Below are 23,430 nucleotides of genomic sequence, written 5' to 3' on the forward strand. Positions count from 1 at the left end.
TACTTCACATTCCCTTAGGAGTCTCATTTATGAAATGGCCTTCAACAAAACCCATTAACCAAATCCAACCCAAAACGGTAATGAAAAATGAGACTTCATTTGATGCTTCTCTCCAATTTTAGGACATATCAATGGCTATGTTTTGTGTGTGTGTGTGTGTGTGTGTGTGTGTTTTTTATACCTTTTGTTTTTGTATGAGTTCCATAAACTGCATTTCATTTTGTTTGATAAGATGCTATAGGACAAAGGTTCATTTCTATAATTGTAGCCCCAGGCAACAGTGATGTTCTATTCCACCATATTTTACAACAATTTAGATGGCTAGAATTAAAACCGTCGGTTGAGAACCAGTACTGCAGAATGAACACCTGGTGTTCTATCCTACCAGGAAGATTGTGTCTAATACATCCCTGATTAAAATGACAGGGAGGCCAAGTGAATGCAATGAACTTCCTTGTAGGACAGAAAACCAGACGTACTGGAGCCCCCCACGAACAAGGGTTGGGAGCCACTACTAGGGATCTGTTAAATGCTTTTCATTACTTAATGAAAAAATAATTGACACCTGATATTTGACAAAGACAAAGTGCAAGCCCTGTAAACAAACCTTAAAATATGAATACATAAAAATTTACACATATATAAAAAAAATAACAAAATAATATAATTTTTAAAACAGGGCCTTATAACCAGGAAATACAATGGTCCACTTACCATCATAAAATAACAAAGAGAACTTTAAAATCAGCTTAAGAGGCTTATATATACAGTATAAGGCTACGTCTTCCCAATAGTGTTTGTGTGCAAAGCAGCCACAATATGGTAGACACAAGTGTTTACGCCATGATTGACAATCTCCAACACATGACTGACAATCCCTCTCTCTTCCGTTAACAGGTGACTGTCTGATACTCGTTTCACTGAGACTCAACTAGGAGTCCTTGAGTATAGGGTCTGGGAACGGCCCAGGGTTGCACTGTGCCTCTGCCAAACAGGGTGTAGAAGGTCGCTCCCATCAGGTTGATCCCAGCAGAGATGTAGAACACCAGCTGCCACTCCTCAATAGTGTTCTAGAACAGAATCAGTCAAACACGTTATTGCACTGTTTCCCAAACAGTTGGTTTGGTTATTATTTCAACAACAAAACATTTAATTAAACATTTTTTTTAAATACATTTTATAAATACAATTCCATAAACATATATATTTTTTCAAGAAGTAGAGAAAATAGCAGCTCACATCGCGACTGCATAGATTGGCTATTTTCACTAGTTTGAGTCCCAGGGAGACATCAAATGTGTCTTTTAGGTCTCAAGCTAAAAGGTTTGGGAACAATTGCGTTTTTGTACCACAGTTAATTCGGACCTCACATTGTGATTAATAAAAATAAAAAAATACTAAATACTACCTTCAAGCTGTTTATGTTGGAATATGGGCCACTGCTCTTTTCAAATTCAGTGTTTATATGCCTTTCTCAGAAAGGACATTTTAACTTGTTTTTATACAGATATTCGACATCAGTAAATATCTGTTATCGGCCATGACAGCAATGTTGACATCGATTATTGGTATCGGATAGAAATGTCACATCTAATAATTCCCAAGATGTCACTCAACATCTAAAGAACTCTGAATGCCTCCACCTTATTTAGAGTACATTACCTGTAACCTAGCAACGGTCACCGATAGTTTATATTCATAAATATTATTGATTGCAATAATTCAGTCTCTAAATCATAAATATTATTAATCGCAATAATTCATTCAAAGTCATATTATAACTTGAAATACTGGTTCTGGTTTGCTGATCTGTGGCACTAAGCATTGAGCCTAGTGCCTACGACTGCAGTACACCAGTGCCAATTTCTTGCAGTATAGCATTCCCTCTCAAGTATAATTGCTCCTTTGTATTTATATTATATATTATTATACATAATATTATACATAATTTATTAAGTGCTGTAAACACATTACCCGCATGAATAATTAAGTCCAAACGTAATCATAATCAAGGACTTATGAACCCTGCTAATACTACTCAAAATACTATGTTCCACACTGTGGTGGGGAAACTGATAGCTAACCGAAAGCTTATCAACACTTAAATAATGTCTTGGGCTATTAGAACATTTTCAAAAGGGCTTTTGTTTAAATAATTTGTTAACTATACAGAAATTGTCCAGCACTGCTCTCATCAAAATTACTGACTAAAAAGAAAAGAAAAATGTGACAAAAATAGCATTAATCATCACCAGTAAAAACCTAATGTTTGTGCTTCCACCTATGATAGATTATGTACACCCTCTAGTGGCCAAATGTATACTTCCTAATCCTGCCTTCAACCCTAAACCAATTACACAGGAAATGAAAGTCAAGGTGACGTTACCATCTGGACACTAGGGCAACAGTTTATAAGCACCATGACTGACTCCATTATATTATATTTGATTTAATTGCAGTAAATGTTTGTCTGGTGGCATGGCTCTGATCTGAGATCTCTCTGCCCTTCCATATGCATACATGTAAGAGAGCAGCAAGCAAACCCATGTGTACTCAGAAAAGAGCAAGCAAGCAGCACCAATGACATGAGACAATGACATTGGTCAAATCAGACGAGCATAGGCGGAGCTGGGTGCAGAAACTGTGGCTTGCATAGGAAGAATTAAGCTGTTTTAAAGGTCTACATTACATGAAAAGCCAATGACTTTGACTATCATGACCTGCTGAACTAACGCTATGCTCCATTTTTTGTTGGTTAAATTTTATGGGGAAAACGTTTACTTTGTTTGTAAACGGCTTTAAACAAATAAATAAATAACAATACAAATAAAGATGTATTATGATAAATGCAACCCTGGTACTCACATTTTTTGTTAGGGCTCTGGCAATGACAGGTCCCACCATGCCAGGAATGGTGGCAAAACTGTTGGTGATACCCAACAGAATGCCAGCATATCTAGAAAGAAACACGTTTGTTAAATGTCATGCATTCATAGAACCTGGTTAACTGCTACACTGGGAACATTTGAGCAGACGCTATTATCCAGACAGAGTGGTATAGGCCTATAAAGTCTGGATTAAGTGCCATGAGCCTTTGTCCAAGCACAACAGGTAAAGTGGTCAAGGAATTGCTATGAAAAGTATGTGCTACAAAGTAACTAGGATAACAAATAGACATTAATCTTAGCATCTGCAAAGACAAGTAATGTAGGGCAATACTTATTCCCCCACCTCGGCCCGGGCAAGTCAGATGCACTGTGGCGGAACCCATAGTCTCCTCAGTGGTGGTCAGAAACTCTTCCCTTTAGCCACCTGAACCCCACTGTTTACCTTATATTTGATCATCATAGGCCTTAGGTATTGGAGATATGCTTAAGACAAGTTCTTGGACAGACAGAAGTAACCTATAGTCCCCCCCCGTCACCAGGAGGATAGTAACATACACACAGGATCTGTCTAAAAGTAAACATAGAAGCATCCATCAAAATAATATGAATACAAAATATTCATCATGCAATACAGGTCTTTTTTAGTACAGTTTTCTCAGTCAAACTCGTTACTAGTGCAGTTTCTCCTTGCAGATAGATGGTAAAGTCTTACGAGGGGGCAATGTCCAGGTGGTTAATGTTGAAGCCGGAGGCAGACAGTCCACCCAGGGCAGAGGAGAGGGTCAGGAAAGTAATAGCCAGGGTATAGTTACAGCCCGTATAGCCTGTTGCAACCAGGAACACTGCTGGACCGATCATACCTACAACACACACACACACACACACACACACACACACACACACACACACACACACACACACACACACACACACACACACACACACACACACACACACACACACACACACACACACACACACACACACACACACACACACACACACACACACACACGTATGTCAAACTAGATTTTTAGAACTCCAAATATGGATGCTGTCTCCAAGGAAAAAATTAAAGAGTCCAATAGTGGCATGGCCACTCTATACATAAAGTAGTTAACATACATCCTTCTATAAATAAATGCACGTAATCTCTGCGTGCATGTGAATGAGTGACTGTTATGATTATCTGTCAACATGACATGATAGTCCTGACGTTATAGACTGGCCTCCACTAAGTAGTCTGACAACGGGTACAGCGGGTATTGCATAGCGGGCATCGTTCCCAACGGGCATCACCATAGTTTGGAATAAATACAAAATTGTCATATTATCAACTCAGAAGACACAGGTTTGCTTGTAAAACAATGGTACACACAAGACACCTTTAGAATTTATTCCATGAGTACATCTTATTATAGGCAAGTCCTCAAGAATACAACATAATCTATGACAAATGTACAAGGATGCAGGCCACAGCTTCTGAGTTGATATATGACATTGTTGGATTTATTCCAAATGTATGTTAATTATGTAAACTATTGTATCGATTGTGTTCTGTATATACAGAAGTATATTGAAATTTCTTGTAGGCTTCTTGGCCACAACATGACTAAAAGGCTGATTGATAGCACCTTGTGTTGTTTCATTCCCATTGGCCACCACTAACATACTGGTTACCTAATTAAATCTAAGACAGAAAACATAGAATTAGTGCAGCTGGTCTGAGGACCAAAATGGTCACTCGTTCTCGCTGTCAGTACACTATCACTTTTTAAATAAATAACTTATTTTTGCACCCAAAAAGCCTCAATATATATTTGTTGTCAGTGTGCAGGCTTTCTCTCCTTACTGTGGATTATTATACTGGCCTCTAGCATCTGCCCCATTCTTTGGTAAGCCTCGAGTAAAGAGCACAAACCTTTCTATATTTTATACATACATGCGTATATTTATCACAGCCATTCTGTGCACTGTCGAATTACACCAAACCATCCGCAGCAACCATGTTTGACAGAAAAGTTACGTCAGACTTCCTGTCACTCTCCGTCCTATTATCACTCCCCTCTCCCAAGGCAAATAAAGGCTGGGTATGTGATGAACATACAGTACATGAAAGGCAGCATGTCTTCCGACAGTGCGGTTGGTGTGTGAACATGTACTATGCCATTGCTGTTCCTCACCAATGATGGAGAATGCCTTCCTGACACTGACAGTGCGGTATTGGCAGGTCTCCCTCAGGTAATCAGCCACCTGACCCCCCAGTATAGCCATCAAGGCACAGCCAATGTATGGCAGAGCTGATAGCAAGCCATTCTATAGAGCAGAGAAACAGCCATGTTCATTAAGGTTCAGGTTCAGGTTTATTTGTCATATGTATAGATACAGAGTATAAATACAATGAAATTTATTTTGCTCAGAGCATTCTCAGTCTTACATACACAGGACATAGACAAACATCTATAGTGCAAAGAAAAGGACAAAAACACCAAAAAAAAGTGCAAGTGAAGTGACAATACAGTGCAAAACAGTTCAAGGTCAGCTGTTCAGCAGCCTGACTGCATGGGGGAAGAAACTGTTACTGAGACGGGTGCTGCGAGATTTGATGCTCTGGTAGCCTTACGTAACACTTGGAAGAAAGGCCCTCAATTACACAGTAACACAATGAACAGTAAAGATAATAATAATAATAATTAGTGTGGTTGCCCTAACAGGGCAACCAGACTAATAGTACTCTTCCGACTTTATTCTTCTTTATAGATAAACTTTATTTTGTCGCGCAATTTCTCCCAGTTTATTTTTCCCACGCTCGTGCCATATATCAAATTGACCGGCTTCACCGGGAATCGGTGGTTTGTACTTTGCTAAGAGATTGGTTACATAGTTTAATTGATATTGATTTATTAGTGCATTAAATGTCCCCATCCACTTTAATGGGAAAATAAAAAAACTAAAATTCAAGTATTTTTTTCTCAGAAACCGTAAGGGCTAGAGTTGCAAGACTTGGAGGGGAGGTTCATAATTTAGTGCGGAATTATTAAACTATAACAGCCCACTTTACCTTTTGACCTATAACCGTAGGTCGTAGAATAAAAACATATTTTCCCCTGGATTCCTTGGGTCATGACGCAACTCCCTACATAGGCCACACCCATTTCCGTCTGGATAGATTTTCCGCCATTTAGAATTTTCTTCAAAACACGCTTTTAGCTCCTCTTCCCACATATTTTGTCAGAATTCGGTAAAAATCGGTACACATGATCTCTGGACCCATGCGATGAACATATCCAAACGGCATTTTGATAGTCCATTCCGTTCGTCCGTAATTGGCTTCCAAATTTAGTGGGAGGGGCCCGTTTTACAAAAAACGCCAAAAATCACGAATGAAACGTCCAGTCAATCCCAAATTTGAATCACATGTCAAGCGTGGTTTATGAGAATCCCTATAAGCATTTCCACTTTGATCCATAGGGGGTGCCACAAATGCGCAAAATGTAACCGTTTGATGCAAAAACAAGATTTTTGGAGTGATCACTCCTCTCAAAATGAAACGCAAGTGATCTCAGGAGTGAAGTGACAACGTAATTGCCCCGTTACATTTATGGAAGGGGCCTATTTCTTTAGTGGGAGGGGCCTATTTCCTAAAATCAAAACGGCACGTATCACGAGCGCGGGATCCGATCGCCACCGAATTGAAATGGCACGTCTTGCGGCCTCCGACGGTATTCCTCCCGGCGTATCCCTCGCGTCCCGAACCACACTTTTTACAGAACCTTGAGTGGATGCCCCAAGTCAGGCTATACCTACCTAATATGATTTTCATTGATGTAATTATATAAAAATGTTAATAACCTAATTATTTGGATAATACAGCAGTCAGTAATGCATTTGTAGATTACATTTTTAATAAACTGTGCTGCCCTAACAATCTAATCCATCTATCAGAATCTGCACATGCATCTGTACTGCGGAACATGAATAAATGCCTGTATATGTGTGGGTTTATGCTTATGCATGCGTTTGACAGAATCAGAATCATGTTTACATACATACAGTACAAGTGTAATTGTATGTACTTAACACATTGACTGCCAGAGTTTATTCATAATGTACTCACCCCCTTGCCAGCGATTTGCGTGTTTTTTTGTTTTGTTATTTTGTTATTTAAATGCATTTAAGTTTCTCTGGCCATGGTTTTAAACACATACGAGGATCGACCACCAGAGAGCAGCAAAATGACACCTTGATGACTCGCTGACTCACCCCCCCCCCCCCACAGGCTCAAACAGTCAAATACGTCATAAACCGGATGTGACGTTTTCGACAATCGCTGATCGGGCTTAAATACGATGTGATACACGACGCCGATGACTGTTCGTCACCCAGACTAAAGAAAATAGAAGTGGAGCTCTCCGTTCGTGTTTTGGCCGCATTAGCGCATTTTTCAAGCTAAAACCGGAAACTTCCGGGTGAAGCGGATGTGACTGGGAAGGAATGTAAATGAGACAGCGTGATCGTCTATTAACCAAATTAAACATTAGGACGCAGATCTGCGTCCTAGATTACTCTGGCAGCCCACGGTTTTATCTAATAGGACGGAGATCTGCGTCCATGGCAGCTTATGTGTTAAGTTCCAAAAGGCATCACCTGCTGTATGCTGAAGCCCAGTATGTCACTCATATATGTTGGCAGCAGGGTGAGGAGCGTGTAGAAGGTCCAGTTATAGGAGAAGTGAGCGACTACGATGGCCCACAGTGGCCTTGACGTCAATATGGCGCGCCAGGGGATGTGACTCACCGTGGTAGACAGCTGGACCAATGACAAAAAAATTACCAGACATTAGACGTGGACAGACAGATACAATACATTAGCGTTCAGAATTTACTGACATACATTTTTATACTACTCTTGGCACAAAGAATGATAGGGTTCAGAGTTTCATAACAATATTAAACCTGCGTCCACATATGGTACAATAATTAATGTTTTTGCCAAACATGTACACACATTCAAGGGAGAGTTTGATTATGAGGTCAAATGTCATAGCCTAACTTAGCTCAACAGTGATAAAGGAATAAAATGCTGCAGTATATAGAGATTGTACAACATTACTGCACAATAAAAAATTCGTAGTGTGGTATGATAAAAGGAATGTAAAATGTAATTATACTCATAATGAAGTGTCACATGAGTGTCAAATCAATAAATGGCAGAGAAACCTTTCGCTTTAGCGATAAACTGCAAATTGCGTTACACTTACTAAATAATGTACATCAGTGGATGAGATTTTACTTTAAAACAAAACTCCCATGAGCCCATGCAGTCTTGTTACCTCATTCTTGAGGGAGTTGGTGATGTATAATCTCTCTTTTTCTGAGATGTAAGGGTGAGTGCTGGGTGTGTTATACACTAAAGCGGCCCACAGGACAAACCAGACCATCCCGACGGCTCCTGAACAGACAAACACCAACAGACATTAATTTACAGTATTTTAGATGCATCTTAATATTATCCTGTATTGTGGAAACAAAGCTTATATTTTGTAGAGCGTTCATCATTCACAACTGTACAATATACAAAGCCAAAGGTTGACTGAAAACAGCGGGGGTTCTGAGCATTGGATGTAGTCAGCTTGGTTGTGTGTGTATTTTCAGCTGGAGTCCAACCTCTCTGAAGATGATGCAGACACCTGTATTCGGTCAATGTTGAGCCAATCAGCATATAGCTAAGTAGAAGGAGTGTGGGGTGGCAATGTTTTCTACACTGAGATATCCCAACAACCAGTTGATACGTTCTCAGTGAGAACGTATCAACTGGTTGTTGGGATATAGTGATCATGGCATTTTGGAATGAAGAAAACGAAAATCGACTAGACAGAGGATGCCACTATATTGTTCGTATAATATTTCAGAGAGTGCCTATTGTGACAAGAAATAGTTAAGTCCAGGCAAATCCTGGCAAGAAATACTGGCTATCATGTGTTCGGATAAGTTTAAATCCCAGTTTGTTCTGGAGATAATTTAGTTCAAATGAGGGAGACAACCCATCGCCACCAGCGAGGAGAAACTGTCTAGCAGGCCCTGCGCTTCGAAGCAATTTGCAGCGCTTCAGTGTGAACCCGGCATACATTTCTAGAATACTTGCAGTATATTTGTCTCTATACAGTAGGCTCTATAAACAAACATTGGAAACCAAGTTCATTATTATTTAATGAAGATGCTTAGTTAACTAAAAATTCGATATTCGATATCCACATATAAAACGGTGGTGTCATGTGGGTGGTGACTGATTTAAGCAGTCACACCTAGCCTGAGACAAACTAACCGGAACATCAAACAGCAGATCTGCAACACACTGAGTTTGTAGATCGTCTATTTTCGTTGCACAATATACTGTATAGTATAGAGGTTGTAGAGAAAGGCAATAAACAAGGGTTGGAGTGAAGCGTAACCACAAGCCAGGATTCAGACTCGGTCAACACTACTGTACTACATTGTGCCCGCACATTGAAGGATTGAACCCCTAGAGAGCCCAAACACTACATTCTCCTCTTAAACTTGCAAAATAATCTTTTCCACAAACAAAATAAGAAAGAGGAACAAATATACAGAAACTGTGCATTCTGCAAACTGTGCATGACTAGTGAAAACTTGTGCAGAAGTGCAAACAGCTTATCCAACAGAAAAAGAAGTCTGGCAGACTAGTAGTGAACAAAGAGGCAACTTGAGTTCACAAATGCCAAAATAGAAGACTTAGACGTAGAACTATAGTGTGCATCTCTTATGTCTTCTTTTCTTTCTTCTGCATTTTATGCTTTTATGTCAGATTTTTATGTCATATATAGACAAAATCAAATATCACACTCAAATATTGTGAGCTATTAACAGCTAAAATAGCACATCTTTACAATCACAACACCTCACAATGTTATACAGTATTTTGGAAAATGTTATTTAAAAACAAGAAGATATAATGTCAGGCTTAAGTGATAAAATCATGTCACAATATCGATACATTGTCCAGCCCTACTTTTATTGCCTTTTTACTCCTTGTGTAAAGCACCTTGAATTGCCCTTGTGTATATACTTGCCTTGCCTATGTACTACATACTGTAAGAAGCAGGTGTGCAGTGTTTCAAGCTATGTTGTTTAGAAAATGGCATCATTACCAAACAGATAGAAGACATAGGTCCAGTCCAGGTAGAAGCAGATCTCTCCGGACAGAGGGAGGGCAATCACTGTCCCCAGCTGGGCTCCTAAAGACGACATGTTTTCAGGATGTTAGATGTGTAAAAAGACATTTATAAGATTAGAAGCTTGTTTTGATAACAGTAACATTACTAATTTGATAGCTACCATTATCAAATGATCTGCAAACTTTTATTAATTGAAGACTGAACATTGATAGCCTTTAATAATGGGCTAAAGTGAGTCCAATTTATACTTCTTTTAAACGACCCTTTCAGACACATTTTAGCTGCAACCAAGCTGCTAGTATAAGCTACTCTGTCGGTCAGTTGGTCTGTCGGTCTAAAATCTTCAAATTCTGCCAGAATGCAAAATCATAGATGGATATCTCAAGCAAGGTTTTAACATGGCAGACTTTGTAATTGTTACAGATATTTAACCTTATCGTTTTTTAGATGTAACGCTGTAAGTACATCGTAAGTCACACATGAAACCTCAGAGAGCTGGTCACAGCTTGTCACAAATTACATGCTGGTTTTAGTTGAAAATACAGTATGTCATTTTGAGCATCATGTTGAGCGAAAGGGTCATGAAAAAATATAAATTTAACTTAATATTATGTGTGGTCTACCAGTGTAAGAGATGGTGAGCAGTCGGCTCCTCTCCATCGGTGGGGCCCATGCTGCCCACATAGCATACATGGCAGGAAATGTCATTCCCTGAAGACCAACAAAATGACAGCATCAACAGGATTGCACACCACAGACACAAATCTATTGAGGATAAAGGCATAACCATCACATACCTGAAAAGTCACAAGTTCAATCCCCTGCAATGGTAAGTACTCACCTATACCCATTTTGCCTCCTTGACCAGTACACTCAATCAGTACCTCTATAGTAGCGGTCATCAACATGTCTGCACACGGACAAACGTGTCCGTGGCAAGACTTTTGGTTATAATGTGTACATAATCTATCCTAAATATTCACAATTGTTTTTTTTAAGAATTTGTTTGAATGATTTTTGTGACTCGTAAAGTGTCGGGATGACATGCTCATTAATATGTTGTGTTGTTAACAAGCCCCAGAGCCACGGTAGAACAGTGAAGCAGTATTGCATTCTCAGCAAATCTGAGAATGCAATACTTCCGCATTTCATTGTTCCACTGGCACACCTTACATCACCTACACATGTTCTTTTCTCACTTTCTCATCAACATCAAATACTTGTTCACCTTAACGGAAAGCACAACCCTTGAAACTAACAAATGAGTGGGGCAGTGTGAATTAACACAGTATTGACCCTGGCAGCATATCAATGGTACAGGTGTGTTACCTGTTTATTAGCTATTACTATCTTTCAACCACAACTAACGAGACAAGACATCAGTTGAATGAGTTTGGGGACAGACGTCATCATGAGACAAAATACATAGTTACAAATTGCAACAACTATGCAGTGATAGTGAAGAAAGGGAACGTGCAAAGACACTTTCTGACAAACCACAAATCATTTGACTAGACCTTTCCACCAGACAGAGAACTGCAAGAACTGAAATCTCAGCCATATGTATTTGTGTACCATACATGGAACTGGATAGAGCTCTCTCATCATTATTCTAAGTATTTGTCTCATCAGCCAGAACTGCACACTGATGGTGAAGGAAGAGAACTTGGAAAGACACTTGCAGACAAACCACACGTCATTTGAATAGACAATTTCAGCAGGCAGAGAACTGAGAAAAATAAATAAACTAAGGAACTGAAATTTCAACCATTTTGTCGTCAAGTGCAATCATCAGTATGTTCATCATAAATAATGTTTTTTATTATTATTGTTTGAACACTTTTTTCACAATCATAAATATTAAGCTATTAAAATATTCTCTTTGCATTATTTGAATTAGGGGTCTAAAATAAGATGAAAAGGTAGTGGCTAAATAGATCTCATGCCCATAATGGGAATGTTGGGGCCCAGAGCTGGCCCTTCTGTTCTAACCTTCTTGAATTAGCACTCATGTCACAGATGTGTTTCATTGTGAGTTGTAGATAGTTTAGCTTTTTTACGAATATATATATATATATATATATATATATATTGACTCAGTGTTTGTGGCACTAGTGTTTATGCAGACGTCCATTAGTTTACATTTAGGGCTAGTCATTTGGGTTTCTGGTAAAAAAAGATTTGACCAGTTATTTTGTATGTCTGTGACAAAAATAAAATATTGATCAAAATGTCCATCACAAGCAAGCATGGTGATGACCCCTGCTCTATAGGTTTGGATAAGACTACCTAAAATGTAAATGCCTATTAATAAAGTCAAAGTTACTCTTCAGTTTCTAACTAGCATACACTTAAAAAGCTTGTCTCAAATGCCTGGATCTCTTCCCAAACGCCCACATATCCTATTCCTTATAGCGTCCGGAAAGTAATGACATTTACATTGTAGTAATATTAAATTAGAAGTAGTAGTAGCAGCAGTAATTACCAGCATCAACCTGGGTAAATAACATTGTATTGCCTACCTCTCCTACTCCTTCCAGCACTCGTACAGCGATGAGGTACCCAGGGCCCAGGTCAGCAGCTATAGGAGTCAGCATTGTAAAAAGTACTGTTCCCAGAATTCCTAGGCCCATCAGCCACTTGGCTCCATAGCGGCTAGCCAGGTAGCCACCAGGCACCTGGGTCAGGATGTAGCCATAGAAGAAGGAACCCAGGATCCAGCCCTGGGTCTCTGAATCCCAGTCATACACACTAGCCTGCAGGCAAAACATACCCATGCAACGTTAGAGACAATGTTCAGTATCTCTCTGGTGAACTAGGTGAACCTGGTGGCCTTTGTGGTTGTCAGTTCAATTCATGGTTGGGGTTCGAAAGGTTTTTATCTACTGTAAACGCAATTCTGATTATATAATCTGTGGGTCTTTGGTACAATATTCTTTCAGGCTTCTAAAACAAATGGACGTCTAGTCTAGCTTCTATTATTTTCATTTAACCACTTAGTTATTGTATGGCCATTAGTACTGATGATGATTTATCAAAAATATCATTGTGTAAATATTTTAACAGTCATCCCCACAATCTCTTCACAATATTGATAGGTATTTGGTTAAATATAATTTGTGATATTAAGGCCCAGCCCTACTTTAAAACCAACGTTTTATCAGCATCATCTTCCTTAGAGCTCTCCTCCCACTTGTCCATCCTGCCAAATTCCATAAACAAAAGTATGCTTTACCTACATCAAGTAGTAGAACTAATATAAATGATCTGTTTCACAGTGTGCTTGCTACAGTAGTGTAGCAAGCACTGTTAGAAAACAGAAGTGTTGGAAAACATATATTGATAACTAGATTATGTATAAATTCCTTTAGTAAGGGTAGAACAAGCCAATCCTATGCATTTAACTCATCTTCTAACATAATGTCCTGCAATATGTAACCCTATTATATTCTTGTGACATCCTTGTGAACATGCCCAAGGTTGCCCCATACACACAATCATACAAACAGACGCATAAGCATAAGTATAGCTTAAGAGACTTCAATTGTCTATTGCGGTCTGTTCTAGTTCCATCATGCCTGTAGAAGTGTGGTCAAGGTGATTGCAGCGGCTATTAATAGCAACCTACCGTACCATGCCCTTTATAACCTCGAACACCTTAATCCAGAGGTGGGCATCTACCAAAATGCAGTTTCCACTGGAATACCGGTTCATTGCTAGATAAAGACTTAACCGTTAAGATGGGCATGACTTTCCAGCATAGGCAGTGGAAAGTCATGCCCATCTTAACGGTTAAGTACTGTTGTCAATCATGTGCTATTGTGCTTGTTCCCACGTTAGATGAATGCAACTTGATACTCATGCGAAGGTGTGCTACCCAATTTATTAGAGCTATAATATCTATATAAGCAATTGCCCAACAATCCATGTCCCAATATTGCACTTTGTGCCAATAGTTTTATTTGCCATTTATAAAAAGTAGGTAGGTGTCTTAAATATGTAATTTTAGGTACTTTTGCAACTTGCGAAATAATGCTGTCAAACAGCTTGTCTGTTAGCCTCAGGATTCTTTTGCAGTGTTGCTGCTGGTGGAACTGTAAACACATGAAGAACTGGATCGAGCGGTCGGTAAGTAAATAGGCTAGCCTTGGGAACAAACTGTTCCTGGGCCATGTGGCTGTAGGTCAGGCACTCTCATATATGTACACTCTCAAAGAGTAATAGGGGTCCGTGGCCTAATGCATGCCGAACTGGGGGTCCTTGAAATGTAAAAGTTTGAGAATCACTGTCCTAGAACTCCTCAACTGTAGTTGTTGAGGGGGCGGAGAACTATACTCATTTGCGTCACTGCCCAGAGTTTGATTCAAACATAAGACCCTCTGGTCAAAACCTAATTTCTCAAACAGCATTTTTTCATGGCTTAACATACCAGATTTACAGATATATGCCGTCTGCAAAGTGGCGCAATCATGCCTTCATCATGACTGTGTGCTATAATCCCCACACCACAATTGCCCTGTGGGGAGGAGAACCACTTCATTTCTCAAAAGAGACACGTTTACAACATAACTGTAGTAGCCTACCATCTGCATTGTGCTTAGCTTTGTGCATTTTACATGTAAACCCCCACATGCCCACCTGTGATCGCTACAACAACCGTTTTGACTGTGCACACTCCAGCTCTTGCATTAGTGAAATAAAACTTACAGCGAGAGTTACTCACTGTATGATTGTGCTTGGGACGTGCAGGGCTGGGGTGCGCAGGGCACACCGAGGAGCTTTGGTTGGGACTGGCATGATGGGTGGCGTTCAGCATGTCCACCATAGCCACACTGAGGTTGACCCGCAAGGCATAGGCCACGAAGAAACCGAAACAGGACAGGAAGGCCAGGTTGTAGCGTGCTGAGCAGCATGCTGGGGCTGGGGGAAAGGGGAAACATAAACAGAATTTAATTTACAATGTCTTTACAAAGTATTAGATCATATATTATTATAATAAATTGCGAGGCTTTGACATATCTGAAGTTTGCATATACTCCCTAACTTGACTTTGGTGTTTAACGTGTACCGCTGCAAAGTTCAGGTAGGTCTGAATTTACAATTTTAGGTCACTCGTGACCCATCCCAAAGTGGGCCAATAAACGTTAACTACCAGGTAAAGGGAAACATGAGACTTGCATGAAAAGATGAAAACAACCCTGTTTGATGATGTGTATGCTGTTGGAAATTAACGTTACAGCGATGAATTACAGTAGCTGATACTTGTGCTGTGAAAAGATTTTAAAAAGAAAAAGAAAAACTAAGCGCAGATGACAGTTAACTTCACCATGTCTTTCTGTGCATTATATATACACAGTCAAATCTCCAGGAACACAAGATCATGCATGAAAAGATGCATGCATGGTTATAATCGTGATGTTACAGTGGTGAAGTGCAGTTCACATATATGGTGCAGTAAAATGTAAACAAAATCATGATCAGCTGTGGTAAAAGTGCAGATGCACGAGCTCTCTAACCCAAAAACAAAAACGCCTTGCAACACTCAGCACATTAATCAAATTAACTTAAGGTCAAAACACAAACAGTCAATAGGCCTAATTGACTCCTAGACTTGGAGTTGTTTGTTCTGATCACAAAAAGAGCAACCAATGCTCTCTAGACTGCTGGCCTATGACAGTCAGCCATGACATGGCCCCTTTTATGGCAGTAGTAACACTCCCTTTGCTCTTTAGAGCCTCCAGGTGAGGTACTGGGCACACACCGAATGAAAAACCTTTACCAAGGGGTGTCACAAATACCTCCTTATGGGTTAACACATAATCGGCACATATTGCTCCCTCACAAGAGAAGAAACTTTCTTTTCATTCAGATACATGACACAACGCTCTGGGGCACATTTCTCCTCCTTCAATAGAATTAACTCTCCGAGTGCCTTAAAGTCGTTTACCTTGCTAGAAACACACCCATTTATCAAATAAGGCTCCCTTCTCCCAGGCAAACTCAACAAGTCAGAGTGGAACCTTTCCAGTAGTTTCTAAACTGTTGCCTGTGTGCCTCTGGCACCAATTCATAGGCACAGAGGACGGCAACCTTAACTAAATTATAATCAAGACTGTAGACAAGAGGCAAAGATGTGATTTTATCTTGTGCCCGGTTAACTGCAGTAGAGTGGACCAGTTCTGCTTTGGCCAAGTAAGTACAACAGCAAGGCGTTCAAAAGTGTTGAACAATGTATCTACTTCTGACTCCCGAAAGGAAGAAAGCTCAATGTGCCTAAATAAATGAGCATTACCAGGTAGTGTTGAGGAGGTAGTGGAGGTGAGTGTACCAGTAGAGGCAGTAAAGGCAGGCGCTGCAGCAGTTGGTGGAGGAACAGAGGCGGGGGAGGTGGACGCTGCCACAGTTTGTGAAGAGCCAGACTCGAGCTCCAATTTACGCAGCCTGATGGCTGACTCTAGCTGGTAATCCAGCTCGAGCCTGCGGATAGCGAGCGGTTGCTCATGCTCAGCTTCCTGAGGTCTTTCTGCAGCTTCTCCGACTTCTCTCTCTCCTTTCGCCTCCCTCTCTCTGTTAAGGCGGGCCAGACGGACCTTAAGCCTCGCATCATCCAGTGACCCTGTCGAGGTCGGTGAAAATGCCATGGGGTCCCCCTTCGACAAGGCAGGTCGTGACCTCCCCTTCTCCTCCAATTCAGGGAGAACTGCACCAACCTGCCCCGCCTCTAGAGAACGCCCCAAGACACCCTTGTCTACTAAACCTTCCAACACCACTGGCTTAATCTCCCTTTTAAGGGACTGGCTACTGATTGCAATGCCAAAATGTTTGGCTATCAATATCAAATCGGCCTTGCGACACAATTCAAAAGAATTACGAGAAGGATTTGCAATAAAATGGTCCAAATCAAAACTGTCCGAAGCATTGTGCAAAATGCACAGTTGAGCATGAGGTGCAAATAAAGAAGAGTATTTACAACATGTGTATGCAAAGGGAATACAATAAACCAATAATGAGCCACTACCAGGGGACACGGATGTTGCCAAAATAACAGAAGAAGCAGCTAGGGGAAACAAAAACAGACTAACTAACTAAATCTTAACTAGTAGTGGAAACAAAAGCATGCCTACCTAACTACTCTAACCAAACCAATGTTAAAAAATACATAAGTGGCAACCTCCCCTTACCTTGTGTGTATAACAAAGGCTCTGCCTACGTGGTGCTATCTGTGAGTCTGATGGTGCGGGGCGGAGTTATGGGAGCAGAGACTGACGAATGGGGGAGCGGAAACACAATTGGTGGGGTAGCGTGATAGTTTTATACATAGATATAGAAACCTAGATACCTCATTGGCCTCTGCAGTTCATTGGAACTTGTCAGAATCTAGTTGTATAGAAATATCGCAATATATTGTTATACAACTAAATTCTGCCAATTCCTGGAAAAGACGCACTGTGATTGGCCAGTAGTCAGGAACCTTGCCTTCTCCAAAATGGCGCCCGAGATACAGACGCCTCAGAGCCGGAGGAGGCGTCTACCATTATATGTCTATGGTTTTATACAACTAGATTCTGACAAGTCCTGGAAAACACGCGCTGTGATTGGCCAGTAGTCGTTTTGAGTGGCAGTTGGGGCAAACACTCGCCCCAAAACATGATTTACGATTCTGTGCCTATCGTTTTTGCATTCAGCCAATCGCAAGGCAGGCAGGGCGGGGCTTGGTAGAATCTAGTTACCATTAAATAATACAAGGTGGGCATACGACCAGGTAATGAGTTAATCAGCAGCAGATGGGGTGAAGGGTGACTTCACTTCAGACTAGCATAGATTGATAGATGGAAGGAGAGACAGAGGGAGGGATACACAGAAATCCCAGACAAAAACTATGTGGAACGTAAGTTAATGAATACAGGATTAGGTGGGCACTATAGTCCATGAGCCAGACAAGATTTCATTATCGAAAGAGTGGGCAAAACCATACCTATATTAATTAAATTGTTCATAGGGTCAATACGAGTAAATATATACATGATAACCTTTCCACAGGAGCATCTTTTTCATGGTTATCACACATTTTGTTATTTTCCCCATACGTACATGACAGGTGAAAAAATGACAACATTTAAAAAAGAGTTATCATAATGAAACTTCCTGAGTTGATTACTTACATGAAGACAATGATTTATCGTATTACAAGTTTTCTGAAATATGCAAATTAGGCATTATGAAAAATATGCCCGAATTTGTATAACTTTCCAGAATCAACATTGGAACATTGGACAAAGCCAGAGTGAACATTCTTATTTCATTTTGTTAAGATGTTGGAGTCAAAGGTTTTTAACGAGGGAATATCCAATATCTGGCTCAATTTTGGGGCTCTGGCTCATGGACTAAATGCCTAATTTGCATATTTAAATATACAATTTCAGAAAACTTGTAATACGATAAATCATTGTCTTCATGCAAGTAATCAACTCAGGAAGTTTCATTATGATAACTCTTTTTTAAATTGTCATTTTTTTCACCTGTCATGTACGTATGGGGAAAATAACAAAATGTGTGATAACTATGAAAAAGCTGCTCCTGTGGAAAGGTTATCATATATTTATTTACTCGTATTGACCCTATGAACAATCTAATATAGGTTTGGTTTTGCCCACTCTTTCGATAATCATTGCTCAATTTTGGGGCTCTGGCTCATGGACTACTAGGGACATCTGGACACCTCGATGTAAAAGTAGCTATTTTTCCCAAAAATGTAAAAAATATATATATATTTGAAAAATGGGTCTTAATTAATGTAAAGTATACAAGATGTGAACATGTATGGTATCGGTACATCATTATCAGACTTAATTTTATCCTTCAACTTCTTGTTGATGCCCCAAAATGACTGGATACAGATTTTGGAGCTATTTGTAGCAATTATAGAGCTATTGTCGAATGTTTAAGCATGTTCACATCACTTTATATTAATTACATTACTTGATACCATTTTCAAATATTCTATTTTTGGACAAAATAGACAATTTCACATCGAGGTGCCCAGATGTCCTTGCCCACCTATCCTGTTACCAACGTAACAGCACAGCAGATGATGGTCCCATTTGGAACCCCTCCCTCCGCTGTATAGTTCCGAGATATTTCCTCCGAGGTGGAAAGACTGGTGATGCGAGGTTAGTTCCGAGATGAGGTGACCCTTTTCCGCACATCGTATCCAAAAAGTAAAGGTCAGCCGCGCTGCTCTCAGATGTTTTACACTTTAGCGGCCAAGAACATCTTACCAACGGGTTGAAACAAGCGTTTAAATCGCTTTTTTAGTCAACCTGTGCCATGTTTTCCCGATGCAATCTTACGGGAGCAGTACAGCGCATGCGGACGGGGGTTGACTGGCCACAGGCTGAGACTAAAAAAGCGATTTAAACACTCGTTTCAACCCGTCGGTAAAAAAAATATTGGCTGCTAAAATTTTAGACATCCGAGAGCAGCGGAGCTGACCTTTACTTTTCGGATACGATGTGCGGAAAAGGGTAAGAATCATGCATAGTGCCAATTTTCGCCGGTATCGTCACCTACCGGCACGCGACGCTGTGGAACCACATCTCGGCGCTATACAGCGGAGGGAGGGAGAGGTTCCGATTGGAGCTAAGCATAAGCAGATGATAGTTAACGTTACCATACGTTCTCTTTGTGTGTGTGTGTGTGTGTGTGTGTGTGTGTGTGTGTGTGTGTGTAGACAGTCAGTATTCACCCATTTGTAACTCTCCGACAGTCTACAAATAACCAAATTACTGTCCATTTGGTATTGTAAATTGTATATAATCCCAGTTACACCCTTAGATTTCACTGACAACATGAAGCTAACTTATTAGCTGCTAAACCAACACATCATCACCTCTTTCGACTTTGTCCTCTTGGTCCCGGCGGAGCAGTGGTCGTTGGGAGTCGTCCCCCTCGGTGTCCGTCCCGTACGGGTCCATGATGGTGGCACATTCACAGGTCCAGTACTCTAGAGGTCTTGTGCATCGCAGGACAGGAAGAGGGCAACAACCTCAGGTCTGATATGATGCCGCTCTCTCAACTCACATGAAACAACACAATCACATGACACATGAACAGGGTTGCCAGATTTTTGCGAGAAATGGTCAACCAGGTCTATGAAAACAAGCCTAAAAGAAGCGACTAGGTTACATGAGACCCTTAAACCTGTATGCATTGGCTATTTGAAAATAGCCGATCTACAAGCTCAGAAACATTTTAACAACACCAATCTTGTATGGGGGGCGGGGGGGTCCCTGGTACAAAATATTTTCAGATAGGGGGGGGTATTTTAATGTGGGAATGTGGGGGTCCTTGACATGAAAATGTTTGATAACCACTGGTTTAAACAACATTGCACAGCAAGCCCCAAATAAGCAAATACACTTTAGGGACCAGTCGAAATTTACATAAGGGGGGGTATGGAGGAAAATAGGGGAGGGTCATGCCTTTCTAATTTTGGTCCAAGGGAGGGTCAGCTAATTTTACTTTGAATCCAAGGGAGGGTCATGCAATTTTGAATTGATAAAATAGTCCGTTTTTTATATACCTTTTTAGTACTGCAGAACAGTGGTCAATGACCCCTCTCCATTTCAAAGGATACAAAGAATTCAAATCAAGTAACACCTTGTCTATTTAGAATCAATGACGGTCGTTAACAAGCCATCAACGCACAGCGAGTGTGAACGACCCAGTCAAATCTATTCAGCGTCTTAACGATGGTGGTTGAACAATTAAGCAAAACTTCAACAGGCGTTATTGGAGAGATGCATTATAAATAGGCCTACTATAACTGGATATTCATAATCATTTGAAGTAATTCTGTGCATGTGATTAATGTGGATCTATATGGACAGTTGTGTATAGATGCCTAGCTCCACAAGTAAAACCAGAAGCATCAGGCCATAATTGATAGCCTAATTTGTTTTATGTAGGCAACAGTGTAGTTGTAGTCACTGTAGTTGATAATTAAAAGGGCAGAGTGACAAAAGTTTTAAACTACTGGTTACCAAATATTCAACTTTCTTCAATCTGACCAGGATTCAATGGGTTTCCCACATGTAAGATTAGAACACTATCCATTCTGCTACCACTACTACAGATACACTGTGCATTTAGCAAGACTGACTACACTACAGCAATGTTCTAATCAATGTGGAAAGCAAAACATTTGACATATCAGTTTTAAATGTCATGTTGTATTTGATGGGGAGGGTTAGGGGTGTCAAGAATTTCACAATACGATACATGATGTTGGGCATGATATCGATATGATATATTATTAATGTTCTTTTCTCATGTATCATCAACATTGGCCATCATCTTATAAATAACGTTATAAAGCAAGTTAGAAACAATTACAAAGTGCTTTGTACACACAAATAAATACATTTGTGCAAGCTTAATGGAGAAGTGAAGTTCTCACTAACTATAAACCCATTGTTTCAGAGGACAGATAGACACTAATATAACAAATATAATATAATATAAGACTGCATAACTATAAATTCCACAAACCTCATATTTTTGTCATCTGGACTTTACCAACCAAGTGCAGCCTAGTTATTTCCAACAGCTAAAAAACATCTATAATACCAGATACAGTATAATACAATCTTAGATTAGATGTAGGCCTATTTGAGAGTGCAGATGCATGTCACATTAACGAGCGTCAACGAGCATCAGCTGACACACAACACCTCCCCTCTGCAGTGCTTTAAACTGAAAGTGACTGACTGGAGTCTGTTTCATTTCTCTCCAAAATACCTTGAATATGATGGAGGGCATGATTAATAATTACTATGATTATGATAAGCTTTACATTTCATATCATACAGTAAAAACTCCTAACTTTCACCGGCAAAAAAAAAGAAAGTGTTTTTTTTGTATTAAAAAAACAATTAAAAAAATATTACGATACAGTATGACATCATGACAATACCTATCATCACATTTTAATACCACGATAGGCTATATCGTGACACAATATATCGTGACACTTCTAGGCGGGGAGGGTTACTCTTTTTTTTGTAATCACTTGGGGAGGGTCATTGATTTTTTTTTTTTGTCAAAGGGAGGGTCATGGCATTTTAGATCAGGGCACATACATTTCCTCCATGCCCCCCCTTATGTAAATTTCGACTGGTCCCTTAGAACGCAACCTGCAACTACCAACTTTACAGAAAAACAAGCCCAACGTCGCTTATAATAAGCAGACATGGCAACCCTGCTCTCAGCTCGCATGAAACAACACAAACACATGACACATGAAGATAGGTGAAGAAGGAGGGGTCATTTCTTTGTCTCTCAATGCATTCCATTGAAAGTCCGGTCCAGTCCTAGTAGTGGTGTAAAACGTACAAGTTACAATTAAGTAAAAGTATCAATATTGCGATGTAGAAATACTTTGTTGTAAGTAAAAGTCCAAAATATTGGTATTGGTAAAAGTAGAAATAACTCATTATGCAGAATGTCCCATTTCACAAGTTTTCAAATGTATAAAAATGATAATACAAATAGTGGAGTAAAATGTGTTAATACAGCATCAATCATTTTAAACATGTTATCCATTTATACATTGGATATTCAAAAATAGCAGATCTATAGATCTTGTACACCAATTTTCTTTTTTTCCCCTTTTTTTAAAACACAAATCTTCTATTCTGGGGGTCCCTGCCTGGCACAAAATCTTTTCAGATAGGGGTCTGTGGTCAAATACATCAACTGAGAACCACTGTTCTAATGCATGCATGTCCATTGAAGCAGGAGGTCTCTCCACGATTAAAGTCCTAAACTCCCAGAAATTTCAACCGATTTCAAACGGTTCAGTTTGTTAACAAAATAATGCCAGACACGGAAATGGATCCAGGATACCTGGTTACATTAAACATGCATCTTTTCATACCAGTAATAGTCATAAAAACAATTTTTCTCAAGTCACTGAATAATGTACATAAAACATGCAGAAATGGCCCTGTCTGTCTATAGCCAACAGTCTCATCATGTTAACTATTCAGGTCAGAACACAGCTATCAACTTTGAAAGACTGAAAAATAACTGACCATCATTGAGAAAAATGTAACAAGCTTATACAAATAAAATGATTTGAGACACTGGCAGTCAGAATTCCATATTTTAATTGCACTGAAAGCATAACATAACACAACACTCCAAGAAAGCCAAAAGCTTATAATACCTAAGTCACAGAGCATTATAACAAACTGGTAATTAAAAAAAAAACTGTTCAGTACAGTAAAATAACTCAAATCCCCTGAAGAGAACTGTTTTGCACAGCTTTTGCAGTGTGTGGCCACT

General features: G+C 39.8%; 1 protein-coding gene across 1 annotated transcript; it reads right to left on the minus strand.

Moving 5' to 3' along the window:
* Positions 1 to 183: 183 nt before the first annotated feature.
* On the minus strand, positions 184 to 20,158 carry slc17a5 (solute carrier family 17 member 5). The gene is made up of 11 exons (XM_080450275.1): positions 19,973 to 20,158; positions 14,807 to 15,003; positions 12,606 to 12,839; positions 10,707 to 10,794; positions 10,057 to 10,143; positions 8,221 to 8,339; positions 7,536 to 7,697; positions 5,072 to 5,204; positions 3,601 to 3,748; positions 2,866 to 2,956; positions 184 to 1,070 (listed from the first exon to the last, which is right to left on the minus strand). The coding sequence occupies exons 1-11, from the start codon at positions 20,055 to 20,057 to the stop codon at positions 918 to 920; spliced, it is 1,497 nt and encodes a 498-aa protein (XP_080306401.1). The 5' UTR covers positions 20,058 to 20,158; the 3' UTR covers positions 184 to 917.
* Between the last annotated feature and the right edge of the window lie 3,272 nt (positions 20,159 to 23,430).

The sequence above is a fragment of the Gymnoscopelus braueri genome (genome assembly GCF_963280865.1).
Source record: "Gymnoscopelus braueri genome assembly, chromosome: 14".
Classification (NCBI taxonomy): Eukaryota; Metazoa; Chordata; class Actinopteri; order Myctophiformes; family Myctophidae; genus Gymnoscopelus; species Gymnoscopelus braueri.